The following is a 14,943-nucleotide window of genomic DNA, read 5'->3' as shown; positions in this document are numbered from 1 at the left end:
GGGCGGAGGCCCTGAGAGCCAGGACGCGTGGCGGAGCTCCCACGTCTCTGCCACCACCGCCGCCAGGCCCCCGGAGCCCCTGACTCCCCAAGGCTGGGGGGTGTAAAACTGGAGGACCACCCACATCTGTGGGCGCTGATCGTCAGGCGCCGGGGGTGCCGGTGGACCCCTTGGCAGACGGAAATGTCTCCCAGTGACAAAACCTTTAGAGCTCAATGCAGAAAGGAGACAGGAGAGGCCTTTGGGCCCAGGGGCTGCGGGCGTCCCACCAAGGCGGCTGCGGGCCTGGGCCGGATCCCTCGGGTGGAACCTGTTGGCCCACTCCCAGCTCCCAAGCAGAAAACTCAGCTCCTATGGAATTCCAGGCCCGGCCAGACCCCCAGGAGTAGGTGTGGCTAGAGAGGGAGGTAGGACATGCCCCCCCCCCCCCCCCACAGACCCCTGGGGGGGGCCTTCCAAACCGGCAGAGCGTGGGGTGGGGCTGGGACCACGCTGGGTGACTGGCATTTGATACCAGACTCAGTTCACCCTCGCAGCCACCCACTGTGGTCCTTCTTTGCCGTCTGTCTCCATATTAAAGATGAGGGACCTGAGCCCGGCCGGCGTGGCTCAGGGGTTGAGTGTCAACCTGTGAATCAGGTGGTCACGGTTCGATTCCCAGTCAGGGCACAAGCCCGGGTTGTGGGCTCAATCCCCAGTGGGGGGCGTGCAGGAGGCAGCTGACCAAGGATTCTCTCTCATCACTGATGTTTCTGTCTCCCTCTCCCTTCCTCTCTGAAATCAATAAAACTATATTTAAAAACAAAACAAAAAAAGATGAGGGGACTGAGACTTGGAAGGGTTAAATAACTTGGCAACAGAAACCACGCCACGGGTTTAGGATGTTAACCCAGGCTTGTCTGGCTCCAAAGCTCATGTTCTGACCCCTCCAGCCTTTGCTCTCTTGGGAGGAAGGGGAAGGCGGGGCCCTTTGAAGAAAGGAGGCTTGAAGAAAGGACACGACGTACATATATAGAAATGAAGAAAGAGAAGAAAGCAGTGGAGGCTGGGCATCCTATGCGGAGGGCACGTCGGGAGCAAAGGCGTGGAAGGGGGGCAAGCAGGGCACATGGAGAGAGAAGTAGACCCGTCGCCTGGGGAGCTCAGCTGGTTTGGGGACAGCGAGGAAAAGGCCAGAGGGGCGGGCTGGGGACGAATCATGAAAAGCCTAGGGGTCAAGTGAACGAGTGTGGACTTTATCCTAAAGGCTCCAAGGAGACTCTGAGCAGGAGAGCCCTGAGTTGGGGAGATGAACTTGACAGCAGCGCGCAGGACACACGTGGACACTCATCAAGGATCCAGAGAGGGACGGACTTTCTAAACTTAGAAGCAATCGAAGAGTTCTCGAGAGAAAAATCAATAGGTCCGCTTACATTCGAATTTAAAACTTCCCTGTGTTCCTCCCATCTCCAAAAATGAACCAACATTAAAAGGCGGATTGCCTGGGGACCATATTCCCAGCCAGTGGCGGTGTTAAGATCTTTACTATATAAATAATTCACACACAAAAAAATAAGAAAAAACCGCTGGGAGCTCGATACACACGCTCATTCATTCATTCAGCAGCTACGTGAAGAGCACCTGTGCCAGGTGCCGAGGGGATGGCGGCGGGTGAGTCGGGGTTCCTGCACTCCTGAAGCATACAGTTTGGGGGGGGCGGGGTACGTGGAGGCAGTCAGACATCTAATTACAACACCGTGTGACAGGCACAGGGTGGGAAGGACCTCAAGGAATCCTAAGCTAGACTTGGGATCTGGGACATATTCCCAAGAGAATATTGAAAGGGGGACAATTCAGAGAGATGAGTCTGGCAAGAGCATCAGGGCCTAGGTCCCAGGGGTCCTTGTACGCCAGGTAAGTTGTTCGAACTTTATACTGGAAGACAAGGTGGCGTCCCTGAAGGGCTTAAGCAGAAGCTTAATATGATCAGATTCACTCGCCAAACAATGACGTTGCCATGGCTCCAGGGATGCGTGTGGAACGGATTGGAGAACTTCTGCTTCTAGTGATGTGGTGGCCTTGGAGCCGTGGGGACCTTTCCAACCACAGAAAAAGAATATTCCGGAAAGACAGGCCATGATTCCTCGAGGCTCTGCTGTCTACCAAGGTCTCCAAAACACTTCCTAACCCACCAAAGACAGGGAGAGTGACGCTGAGAGGTGAGCCAGGAGGAGGAGGGCGCGATGAGCCTTGAGCAGCTCCACTGAGCCAGGCCCCTCCAGGAGGGCTGAAGTGTTCCCTGCTGGCCGTGCCCCTGGCTCCTGGCAGAAGCAGAGGCAAATACCCTTGGAGGAAAGGGTCCAGCTTTAAGTCTGAAGGATTCCCATTGGTTAATATGGATCAATGAGCTCACAATCAGAAAGCCCCAGCACAGAAGGAGGCTAGCCACTCTGAGTAAGAATCAGCAGAAGCAAAACACAATAGGTTAGCATGCTACGGGACTTCGGATAGTCGGGTCCTTAGACACAATATGGAAAGCTTATGTACGAATTTAAGATGTGTAAGCAACAAGAGATTATCAAGGAGAACCAAGAAGATATTTAAAAATATTTTTAATTGCCGAAACCGGTTTGGCTCAGTGGATAGAGTGTCGGCCTGCGGACTGAAAGGTCCCAGGTTCGATTCCGGTCAAGGGCATGTACCTGGGTTGCGGGCACATCCCCAGTGGGAGATGTGCAGGAGGCAGCTGGTCGATGTTTCTCTCTCATCGATGTTTCTAACTCTCTATCTCTCTCCCTTCCTCTCTGTAAAAAATCAATAAAATATATTAAAAAAATATTTTTAATTGATTTTTAGAGAGAGAGGAGGGGAGAAGGAGAGAGAGAAAAACATTGATGAGAGAGCGGGATATCGGTTGGTTGCCTCCTGCACACTCCCCACCGGGGATTGAGCCCAAAACCTGGGCATACACCCAGCTCAGGAATCAAACTGGCAACCTTCTCAACCAACTGAACCACACTAGCCAGGGTCCAAGAAGATTTTTAAATGACCAAATTATATATATACACTAGAGGCCTGGTGCACAAAATTCATGCATGGGTAGGGTCCCTAGGCCTGGCTGGCTATCAGGGAAAATCTGTGGGGCAACTGGCGGGGTGATTGGGGCCCCTACTCACACCCGCCTTAGCCTGACACAGCTTGCTTGCCGGCCCCGCCCCCTGCTGCAACTCCCCCCCCCCCCCCCCCCCATAAAACCAAAAAGGGGGGGGGTCCCCCCCCCCAATGGTCAGGGCCTGTAAGCTGGGGGCAGCAGCTCCTGCACTGAGCGTCTGCCTCCTGGTGGTCAGTGTGTGTCATAGCGACCAGTTGTTCTGCCTTTTGGTCGATTTGCATATTAGGGTTTTATATAGATAGATAACCAAATTATATATACATACACAACAATGGATTGAATAGACTAGACATGCCCTAGCTGGTTTGGCTCAGTGGGTAGAGCATTAGCCTGTGGACTGAAGGGTCCCAGGTTCAATTCAGTCAAGGGCACAAACCTTGGTTGCAGGCTCAATCCCCGGCCCTGGTTGGGTGCGAGTGGGAGGCAACCAATTGATGTGTCTCTTGCACATCGATGTTTCTCTCTCTGTCTCTCCCCCTCCCTTCCATGCTCTCTAAAAATCAATGGAGAAATATCCTCTGGTGAGGATGAACAACAACAAAACAGACTAGACACAGCTGCAGAGAGAATTAGAGTCCTGGAAGACACGTCTAAGGAATTCATCAGAAAGCAGCACAGAGTCACACACAAGGAAAATATGAAAAAGAAGTTTAAAAGAGATATAGAGCATAGACTGATAAGGTCTGTAAAATCCAAGAATAGAGGGGGGAAAGCATGGAGGGAGGTGGTATTTGTTTAATAGCTTCAGTTTGGGAAGATGAAAAACGTTCTGGAGATGGATGATGGTTATGGTTATGGTTGCACAGCAAGGGAAATGTGCTTAATGCCACTAAACTGTCCACTTACAATGGCGAGAATGGCTTCGAAACACATGCACCCGGCACACCTCAGTGTAAGGATATAGAAAAGTGACGCTTGAAAAACGTATACAGTCCAGAAGAAGGGTAGTGGGCCTGTATTCCTTACTGAACTTCAAGACAAAAGTCATTATTAAGGGTAGAGGTGGCCACTGTGCAGTGATGTCAAGCAAAATAAAAGCTAACTTCACCAGAAAGACGTAACCATTCTAAATTAATATGTGCCTAATAAAATAGCCTAAAAAAATCATTAGCCTAAAGTAAAAATCATTAGAGCCACAGGGAAAAACTGGGCAAATCCATAATTATGTGAGGTACCAACAGATCCCTCTCAATTATGAATGTATGAAGGGAACAAAACATCAGTAACTGACAGCCACAGAGACCTCCAGCATCGGCAGGGGCGGCTGAAACACGGGGCTCTCGATCAAAGCTGTTGAGAAGCAATTCAATGCCTACATTTCCTCCCCTACTCCGTGCCACTGAGCAACGTCTTCTTTCCAAGTCTAGCATGAGGTTGGAAATTTGGCCTCTGAGCTGGTAAAGCAGAGAGCCTGTGAGCCGGTGACCGACCAAGGGCATGACGTGATTGCATGCGCACTGCACACCCCAACCCTCCTCCTCACGCGGCACAGAATGGTGGCAGCCAGACCTTACCCCTGGGGCAGCCGCTTGGAAGAGCCTTTCCTGGGGACTGTGGCCGAGAAGAGAGAACTAAAGACCTCAAGACTAGCCTTGCCCAGGAAATGCCCACTAAAGCACCGTGCAAGCATGTCAAACTCGCGGCCAATGGGCTGCATGTCTCCTTTATTTAAATAAACGAGGCATGTGGCCCACCGGCCGCGAGTTTGACATGCTTGCTGAGGCAACATGCTCAAAGTTTCCCATGAATGTTAAGCTCCCATTCTTAGTGATGAGCAGACAAACGAAAACTACTAGATGACAAAGAAGAACCTCTGACATGACAGAAACGAAAGAAACCCAGTAAGCAGAAGGAAAGCAACTCGCAAGAAACAGAGACGCTGTCGAGAGAAGGACACTAACTATCATGGAAATCCTGAGAGAGAGAAGAGAGAGAATTGCATTCATGCAGTAAGAACAGGATTCTAAACAAGTAAATATTCAGAGAACAAAAAGAACTCTTGGGAATTAATATTTTTCAGGAAACACGATGACAGAAGTAAGAACTCTGAAGGGTTGGAAGAAAAAAATGGAGGGACTAGCTCCCAAAACAAACAAAACAAAGGAAGTGAAAAGTAAAGAATTAGAATATTAGAGGACACGTTTAGGAGGTTTAATATCTGAAAAACAAGGATCCCAGAAAGAGAACAGAAGAAATTGGAGACACTAAAGCGTCAAATTCAAGATCATTTCCCCGAACAGAAGGGTGTGGGTCTTCACATTGAAAAGGCCCACGTGTCCATGAAAATACTGAGAGACAGCCGGGAACAATTTTAGGAAACTGGGGACAAAGAGGGGGTCTCACAAGCTGAGCGTCCTTCACAGCCAAGGATCTGGAATCAGAACAGGTTTGGGCTTCTCGGCAGCCCCCAGAAGCCAGTCGACGACGCCTTCGGAATTCTGAAGGAAAATTCTTTCCAACCTGGACCTCTCTGCCGCCCACACTGTGGTTCAAGCGTATGTGCAGGTCTCAGAAAACGCAGTCTCAGCGTCCTCTTGCTCAGGGACTGCTGAAGGCGGCACTCCAGCAAAAGGAGGAGCAAGCAAAGGAAGAAATCCCTAGGTCAGGAGCCAGGAAAGCCACCCCCACGGGACGAAAGGAAAGGCACCTTCAGGGTGATCGCGAAGGCGCATCTTGGGGTCCTGTGCAGGCACAGATGAGGATTAGTCCACATGGAAAGAGAGACCATGGAGACGTCGGTTTGCTGAGCGTAGTCATCACCAGCCCTGCTGCCGCCGCACCGCCACTTTGAACGCATGCCCTCTCACAGGGTGTGTTCAACCAAAACCGAGGAGTAGACCATAGAGAGAAAGACAGAGGGTTCAGGAAAACAAGGGACCCAACCCAGGACAATGAGAAAGACTATTCCCAGGACAAGAGCACAGTCCCAGGAAGAAGGTGGTGGGCAGCCCAGAGAGCAACCAGCCCGTTAGAGAACCATGATGGTCATGGGAAGTGACGTCTCCACGGACAGTCGTTGGCGCTAATGGAGTCACTGATGGGATTGAAGGTACTGGAAGGTGTGGGAAGAACCAACAGTAAGTAGGTACAACACACAAACAAATCCAAAAACAAGACAATTACTAATTTTGGGGAAAGCCAAAAGTATCCTATATAATAAAAGTCCAATATGCTAAGTGTCCGGTTGTCCGTCCATTCAACCAATCAAAGCATAATATCCTAATGATATGCTAAGGCCGCTCAACTGCTTCCTATAACATGCACTGACGGGGGTGGGGGTGGGGGCAGACGGTCAACTGGTCGACCAGTTGCTATGACATGCACTGACCACCGGGGGCAGACACTTAACGCAGGAGCTGCCCTCTAGTGGTCAGTGCATTCCCACAGGGGGAGTGCCACTCAGCCAGAAGCTGGGCTCATGGCTGGCGAGCACAGCGGCGGTGGCAGGAGCCTCTCCCGCCTCGGAGGCAGTGCTAAAGATGTCCGACTGACGGCTTAGGCCCGCTCCCCCCTGGGACATCCCCCCAGGGCTCCCAGACTGTGAGAGGGTGCAGGCTGGGCTGAGGGACCCCTCCAGGTGCAAGAATTTCATGCACCAGGCCTCTAGTAAAATATAATCTTATCGTTTAATCTAAAGTGCTCAGCCATGGGTAGCATTTGAGTTGGCATAAAAATGTGAAGGTCAAATATTTCCTTAGTCCTTAATGTTTTAACCCACAGTGGTATCAGATAACGAAACCCTCCTCTACCAAATAGGAAGACAATAGATTAAATGAGTAATAAAAGGTGGTCCGTATATTCCTGTGACTTGGGGGTAATGGAGATGGGTAAACCCCAGGAGGCACAGCCTGAAGGGGCTGGAGGGGAAGGCATGGCCGAGCCGGAAACGGCCGTGTTTCATTATAAACCCCTTCGTGACCGTCGGCTTTTGAAATTATATACACGGCATTACTTTGATCAAATTAAAAAAGAAAAAGAGAAACTCAACAAGGAGGATGGATGAGAATGGAAAAGTATAAGCCAGTATCCCTAATTCTAGATGCGAAAGTTCTAAATGCAACCTTAGCAAACTGAATCAAGCAATGAGGACGTGAAGACAGACACACAGGGCAACGGAACAGAGCTGAGCGTCCAGAGACACCGGGAAACCCCACATCGACTGCCCATCCATTTCCAACAGGAGCGCTAACTCCGTTCAATGGGCGAGGAACAGTCTTTTCAACAAATGGTGCCGGACAACTGGATCTCTGTACATGGAGGAATGGAGTTGGACCGGCACCTCACACCATATAGAAAATTCAACTCAAAATAGGTCAGACCTAAAAGTAAGAGCTAAAGCCATAAAGGTTTTAAAAAGAAACCGTAAGCTTGGATTTGGGGATCATTTCTTAGATATGACACCAAAACACAAGCAACAGAAGAAAAAAATTCGAAAGACTGGACTTCGTCAAAATTAAAACTTTTGCCCGGCTGGTGTGGCTCAGTGGTTGAGCGACGACCCAGGAACCAAGAGGTCACGGTTTGATTCCCAGTCAGGGCACAGGCCCAGGTTTGGGGCATGGTCCCCGCGGGGGGCGTGCAGGAGGCAGCACGGGGGAGAAAGGCCCACCGCAGCGCTGAGCACAGCTGATTTGGCACGTGCTGGTGGAACTAAAACCACAGGAACGTTCTGGAACAGTAAAGAGACACCCTGCTCAGACTCGGCCAGCGACCTCCTCCCCCTCCCAGCTCCGAGTGGAGTCTGGGGGACTCCAGGCGAGCCGCCTTCTCTCTTTAGGCCTGAGTTTCTTTGTCTGCAAAGTGAGCAGCTGGGTGAGAAGCCATGGACATCCTCCCGGAGCCGGCAAACCCTTGACATGCCCATTTGACGGATGAGGAAACCCGAGGCCACGGCTTGTAGTGAATGCGGGACAGCTTCCAGGTCTCCTCCCACCCAGAAGCCTGACCCAGGATGCTTCCCCTCCTCCTCCTCCTCCTCCTCCTCCTCTTCCTTCCCCTCCTCCTCCTCCTCCTCCTCCTCCTCCTCACCTGCCCACCGGCCCCAGTTCCCGCTGGAGGGGTGGGGGGGAGGGGATGTGGAGGGCCTGTGCCTCACCTGGTGGGCCTCAGGGGGCAGAGTCCATGGGGACAGGGTGGCTCGGAGCTCAGCGTCCTCAGGGTGGGGAACGCCCTTACCTGGAGCCCGGCTCTGGCTATTCCATGCTATTCCGCTGGCATGGATAGGGCTGGGCGTGGTGCAGCCGGGCCTGGGCAGGCGTGTCCCAGCTCCCCCTGCCTCTTCCGGTCCCTGGTCCTTCCGCAGGGGCCACAGCTTATGTGTCCATCTCTTGGACTGTTGAGCCTCTGGCGCCCTGCAGGGCTGAGGGCAGAGGTGTCTGTCTTGCTTCCGGGCCTCAGGCTGGCGGACCCCTCCCCTCCCCGTCCAGCTGTGCCCCTCCTGGTCTTCCTTGGCTTCTGCCCTGTTTGTTCTGTGTTTGGCCCAAGAGAAGGATGTGGGCTGGCAGGTGCCCTATGTAGAGCCTGGAGGCAGCATCCGGGCCTGGCTGGCCCACCCCCGGCCCCCTGCCCACTGCCCCCAGCCAAGCGGGGTCCCCCGTCCTCCTGCCCGGCTGAGGCAGGCCCTGGAAGGGCACAGTGGCAGACCCTCTGTGATGCTCCTGTTGCCATGGTGATCCTAGGGGAGAAGGCCATCGCATTCTGCCCTCAGAACCTCCACCCACCGGCCCAGCTTTGCTCTGCCTGCCCCCGGAGATGGCGCTATGCCGGGGGACTCGAGAGCACGGGCCCAGCTGGAGTCCAAGCCTCTCCCGGGCATCCCTCATCCCTCCCCCAACCCCGACAGGGACCGCTCCCCTGCACGTGGGGCTCCGAAACCAGCCTCCACTGTGAGGCGATGGTGGGTAATGGAAAGGGCCAGGATTCAAAACAGAAAACCCACATTCCAGGCCCGACCCGGCCCTTCATGGCTGTGTGACCTGGACAAGGCAGGCCGTGAACTTCAGCATCCCCTTCTGTGAGGTGGATAATGCCGGGCTGACCCCCGGCTGACCCGCATCTCAGCGATTCCTCGGTGACTTTCCACGGCTGCTCCCTGATACGTGATGCTCTTCCATCCGGCTCAGTGCTGCCTGTGGGTTTTCTGTGTGCGGAGCTGCCCCTGCCTGGCTGGGGAAAGTTCGTGGCCAAGACCCGTGCCTGGGATGGTGCCAGGCGCACCTGGCGCTCGCGGGTGTTTGTGGGGATATCCTGGGGCAGTGGTTCTCAACCTTCTGGCCCTTTAAACACAGTTCCTCATGTGACCCAACCATAAAATTATTTTTGTTGCTACTGTGATGAATCGTCATGTAAATATCTGATATGCAGGATGGTCTTAGGCGACCCCTGTGAAAGGGTCGTTCCACCGCCAAAGGGATCACGACCCACAGGTTGAGAACCGCCGTCCTGGGGCATCTGGGAGGGCGGGGGAGGAAGCCGGGGCAGCTCAGCCGGCTGGTCCTGGTGGGACTTGGGGATATTGTGAAGGAACCGCAGTTCAGGAGAAAGGGAGGGAGGACTCCATTGTCTCCCAGCTCCTCTCATGGCTCCGTAGCTGCTGGTCAGGGTCAAGGAGATGAAGGACCCAGTGCCAGCTCCAGGGTCCACACAGATTCCAAGCAGCGGACCCAGCTTCCAGGCCCAGCCAGAGCCTCTGGTCACGGGCGCCTCCCAGCGGCCACTGGGGGAAGGCAAAACCCTGAAATTCTGTAGAGAGGCTGACACTGAATGGCCTCCTCTCCCCCCCTAGGATTCTCACCCCAATTTTTGCGGCTTCAGGTGGTGTCAGTCTCTCCATTTCGCAAGTAGGGAAACTGAGGCCCAGAGACACGGAAGTGGCCTCTCCCGGTCACCTGGCAAGTTCATGGTCTTGCTTGGCTGATCTTCCTGTGGGACTTCTGCTTCTGTCCCCGACGGCCAGGTGTCCCTGTTGGCTGTGAACGAGAGGCACCAGGACCTGCCCCCAGTGGAGCGGGGCCTGTACTGGAACGACCCGGAGCCACAGCCCCCCTACATGGCCGCTTCTGCCGACCCTCCTTTTTTGGCTCCACCTTCAATATCAGGTGGGCAGTGCCAGGGAACCACCTCGGAGGAGAGAAAACCCAAGTGCGTGGGCCTGCCTGGGCACAGACCGCCTAGTTAACGCACAGCGGGTGCTCGCTAAGTGCCAGGCACTGCACGAAGCCCTTCATATACAGTAACTGTTGTTTCTTCCCCATAACCTCGCTGTGTCAGCGCCAGTTTTCAGGTGGCTAATTCCAGGTTCAGCGAGGTTAAGTTGCCGAGCCCCCCGTCACACGGCTAGCAGGCGGCACATGTGGGCCGGGTATATCTGGTTCACCTCCCACCTTCCCCTCTTTCCTGTCCTGCTTCAGGGCTCTTGGGTACCTCATCTAAGCCCCCTGTGTCCAGAGAGGGACCCTGAGGCCCAGAGAGAGAAGGGACTTACTCGAGGGCAGTCAGAGGTCAGTGATACTGCTGGGGTGTCAGGGCCTGGCTCCTGACGCTGGTCCGGAACTGTTTTCTGATAAGCCGGAGCATTGGGAGCGGTGGTGGTGGGGTGGGGTGTCCCTGAAACGGGGGCGGGGGCAGGCACACCCCAGCAGGAGGCTGGGTCCTCACAGGGACCTTCTGGGTAGACTTTGTGCTACAGAGGAAAGGCCTCGGGCCGCCCACGTGGGTGCCGTTTCCCTGATGTGGTCAGAATCCCTTTGGAGCTGCCGCTGGGCCTCCGTGGGCTGAGGGGCGCCCAGACAGCTCTCTCTCGAGGATGGGCGTGAAAAGGACTCTGGTGCGTGTCTATCAAGGTTTCCTCCCACAGTGTTAAGCTGCTCTCTTCCTGCTCTTTAAAGAACACAAGATCCTATTCGGCTGAAACCAGAATTAGCTGGCGTCTCCTAGTGGCGTGAACAAGGCTTGGAAAGGTGGTCAATTGAAACATTTCCGGAGGTGGCCTTCGAGCTCGACCCGATCTGGGCTCAGCCACCGAAGGCGGTGGAGATGGAGGGGGAGGAGCGGAAAGTAATGCATAGGCCTGGCTCCCGGGGACACACACTTCAGTGACACTGGATACACAGCGCAGGTCCCGGATGCCGGGAAGGGACAGAGGAGGTCACTGTGCCCCCTGGGGGGAGGGGCCTGCAGCTGGGCCTGCAGCCTGGGGAGGTTTGGACAGGGCGAGGGCGACTCCTCTCCTTGGCGACGCTGCTCCCCAGGCGGAACCACAAATGCCAGGCGAGGTGCCTGCGTGTTAACACGGGCAAAAGGGACCACAGAGCAGCTGGGTGAGCTGGGCCGGGAGGACGACTCAGGAGGCACAGGATGGATCAGGAGAGGCGAGTCGGCATGGTGAGGAAGACTGTGTCCTTGACCTGGGGCCAGGGGGAGGGAGAAGAGGGGCTGAGGGAGAAATCAGGTCGGGTTTGGTCCCTTTGTCCCCCCGACTCAACCCGCAGTCTCCTGCTTCTTCCCAGTCTGCACAAGGAAGAGACGGAGTTCCAGCCCAGCCAGGGGGAGGCAGGGGAGGCGGGCGCGCACACTGGTATCCTCGGCCGCCTCCTGGGGCTGCAGTCCCACCACCACCCCAGCAGGACGAGCTCGAAGACCAAGTTACTGCTGCCCCAGAAGGAAGGCTTCCTCCCTGAGGGCCAGCCCGAGCACCTCAGGGGTGCCAGGAAGCGCCCCGGGGACCCGCAAGACAGCGAGGCCTGGAAGATGAGGGGGGAGGAGGCCTTTAAGTCCGAGGCGCTGTATGGGAGGTCGGGCTACCACAGTGCCCCCCAGACGCCGCTCAGCTCCACCCCCACGGTGTTCCCACCAGGACCCTCAGCACCCCCGTCTCCCCGGTGTCGACAACACTGTCAAAGACCAGAGGCCGCAGCCTGTGACACGAGGGGCCAGGAGGAGCTTGGAGCTGCTCCCAGAGTGTGCAGGGGCCTCGATGGAGCCCCCGGAATTGTGTCACAGCAAGAGGAAAACTGTCGAGTTTAACCTGTCAGCGGCCCCCGAGAGTCATCTCCGAGAACCACATACACGATCGACAAGCAGCATACACACGACACTCACAGACCACGACCCCTACTGGGCCTTGGAAAACAGGTCTGTGCTCTACCCCAACCAGCCCCACCCCAGCTCCCCTTGCTCCGAGCCCACCCTTCCTCCAGGATTTCCTCACGGCTCCATCACTGCAGAGCGGGCTGGACCTGGGCCCCGCACTGGCTTGCGGCACACACTTGGCCACCCCGGCAGGGGCCCTAGGAAAGTGTTGGGGGCTTTTGTTCACTTCACCCAAGAGCCTGGCGTCACCAGGAAGGAGGCCCTGCGACCGCGGTGAGGAAGCGGCTGCCCTGACGGGAATGCCAGGAGGGGCTCCCAGGCCAGGCTTCCATGGGAGATGTTATCCCTGGGTCCAGCTCACTTCCAACAGCGTGGGAGACACTAAATCCCATGGGGCAGAGCGGGGGGCTCTAGCGGTAGCCCAAGAATCCAACGCCCTGCCCAGATTGAGAGGTGGTATATGAGCGGTCCCCCCAGACCACCACTGGCCTGAAGCTCTGGCCAAGGCTGCCACACCTCTGGATGGCGGAGGGCACGCGGGTCCCTTGGGGCGTCTCACTGCTTTGGGCACCTCAGCGAGACTTCACTTCAAATGTGCTCTTCCTGCTTCCTGGGGTCAATCCAAGCTGTCACAACCCCCGTGTCCCCTTTATTCCATCCTTAGACTCACCCTGTTATACATGTCTCGCCCCACCCCCATCATGTGGGAGGGACGTTTTAACTTCCTATTTTCTAGATTCTCAAGAAGTTCCTTCTGTGGTCAGAATACACAGCTGTGAGATCTTAGAAGGGCCACCATCTGTCTTGCTTCCAGGGCTGGACAGAAACCTGAAGATCACTGTGGCCGACTTGGGAAATGATATAACGGCTCTGCAGAACCGGCACTAGTCATTTTTAATATCTAAGATGCCTCAACCTTTGCTCTCCCGCTGCAGCTAACGTCATATTGGAATGAAGGTACCTTCCATATTCATGTGAACTTTCTCAAATTTCCAACAGGGATGAAGCACATTCCTAGTCCGTCTCCCCAGGGGCAGCGGCACCCGCCTGGTCCCACCCGTGTACACACCATGGGACACTGACCCAGTCACAGACAGCTGTCCACACGGATGCTCCCGACAGCCTGAACTACATGGTCAGCTCAGTGGATAACGATAATCATTAGTTTCAAGACTACCTAAGCCTTTAAATGCCGTTTGTACATAAACGAAAGCTAGAATGAGCCACTAGAAACATGTAATTCAGAATCAGGAGTCCCAGAGTCCTGTCTGAATTCCACACCCCAAGCCTTGGTATCTTTCATGAACTGAGGATGAATAAACTAAGGGTTTTCCTAAACACAAGTCCTGTTAGGCGTTTCATCTTAATTAGTGTGAACCCGGCATCGACGCATTTAGCAAAGGTGGCCTAGGTATGATATACTGCAGCCGATCCCAGGAACTCACAGACAACAGCTGGGTACCAAATTACTTTATTGGAAGGAACGGTACAAATGACAGACATGAGTGGATGATTTGGTACAAGTTATAGAAAAGGTAAAGGTAGCTCCAACATGCAGTACTGCTTGGGGGACCAGGAAGTCTCCCCGAGGCCACGGGAAGCAGCCAAGGCTTAGCTCTCATCGCTGTCCCCCAGGGTGTGCTTGTCAAAGAGGTACTCGGCCATCCCCGCTTCAGGGGCCCCCAACCTGCGCAGGTTGGTGACGTGGTCGCCCAGTTCTTTGATGGACTTCACCTGCTCATTCAGGTAGTGCGTCTCAATGAAGTCACACAACTGCAAACACAGAACGGGAAGAACACGGTCAACTCCCAGCCATCAGGAAGGCTCCTCCTCCATTCACTCTCAGGGGCCAATACTCACATGAGGGTCATTTTTGTCAGTGGCCAGTTTGTGCAAGTCCAGTAGTGACTGATTCACACTTTTTTCCAAGTGCAGCGCACACTCCATTGCGTTCAGCCCGTTCTCCCAGTCGTCGCGGTCTGGTTTCTGAAGGAGAGAGTTAGGGCAAGGCACCCAGTCTTACTGAGCGCACCATGACAATTTGGCAGGCAAACCTTTAGGTGAAAGGAACCTCTAAGCTTCCAACCCTCTCCCTTCCCCTCTAAGATCAATACAAACATGTTTAAACTAAAAAATGGGTCGGAAGATCAGCTGCACGGGGCTTCCCTGGGCCGCGCTGCTCACCTTGATGTCCTGGAGGAAGATGCGGCCGCCCGCTGGTTCTGCAGCTTCATCAGCTTCTCCGCGTGCTCCCTCTCCTCGTGCGATTGGTGAAGAAAGTATTTGGCAAAGTTCTTCAAAGCCACATCGTCGCGGTCAAAGTAGTAAACTGCGGGTGGACATGAGCGGGTTAGTGAGGGGCAGGCCGCGCTCCCTGACTGAGCCCAACAGTCATCAGTTTCTCCCCAAAGGGAAAAGGGGAGCCGGGTCTGTCTCTGAAATGGGAGGTCGGCTCGAGGAGCCTGAGGCACTGCCTCCAGGAAGAAATGCGCGGCCAAGTTCTCCCGCGGGTGTCGGATTTCCCTGCAGGGCCTGCGCCCCCTCCTCCCGGGACGTGTTAACAGTGAGCGGCTGGCAGAGCGATTTCTAAAATTAACCCACGAGCAGTGGGTAGGTGGATGGGAGGCGGTGTTGAGACACTCGCTGTGTTAGGAGCTCCGAACAGAAACCCAGGCCTGCTGGCTGCCGGGAGGACGGGGACG

The 14,943-nt window shown here is 54.8% G+C and overlaps 2 protein-coding genes across 2 annotated transcripts in view; one reads left to right on the top strand and one right to left on the bottom strand.

The window, feature by feature from the left end:
- The first annotated feature begins 8,910 nt into the window (after positions 1–8,910).
- On the top strand, positions 8,911–13,532 carry LOC102441102 (bestrophin-1). Its single transcript, XM_023748527.1, is given in 7 exon segments — positions 8,911–9,047; positions 9,936–9,990; positions 10,107–10,209; positions 10,212–10,248; positions 11,659–12,018; positions 12,020–12,283; positions 13,241–13,532. Coding segments are annotated over 7 exon segments (975 nt in total). The 3' UTR covers positions 13,260–13,532.
- A 164-nt stretch (positions 13,533–13,696) lies between these two features.
- The window catches only part of LOC102440485 (ferritin heavy chain-like), a 2,253-nt gene continuing 1,006 nt past the window's right edge, over positions 13,697–14,943 (bottom strand). Inside the window, 4 exon segments of the mRNA XM_014449876.1 lie at positions 13,697–14,014; positions 14,102–14,227; positions 14,426–14,457; positions 14,460–14,570. Of these exon segments, the coding sequence (XP_014305362.1) occupies positions 13,853–14,014; positions 14,102–14,227; positions 14,426–14,457; positions 14,460–14,570 (431 nt within the window). The 3' untranslated portion in view covers positions 13,697–13,852.

This window comes from Myotis lucifugus, unplaced genomic scaffold (genome assembly GCF_000147115.1).
Source record: "Myotis lucifugus unplaced genomic scaffold, Myoluc2.0 scaffold_1499, whole genome shotgun sequence".
NCBI lineage: Eukaryota > Metazoa > Chordata > Mammalia > Chiroptera > Vespertilionidae > Myotis > Myotis lucifugus.
The sequence above is the reverse complement of the archived record's forward strand: the minus strand, read 5'-3'. Positions and strand labels throughout refer to the sequence as shown.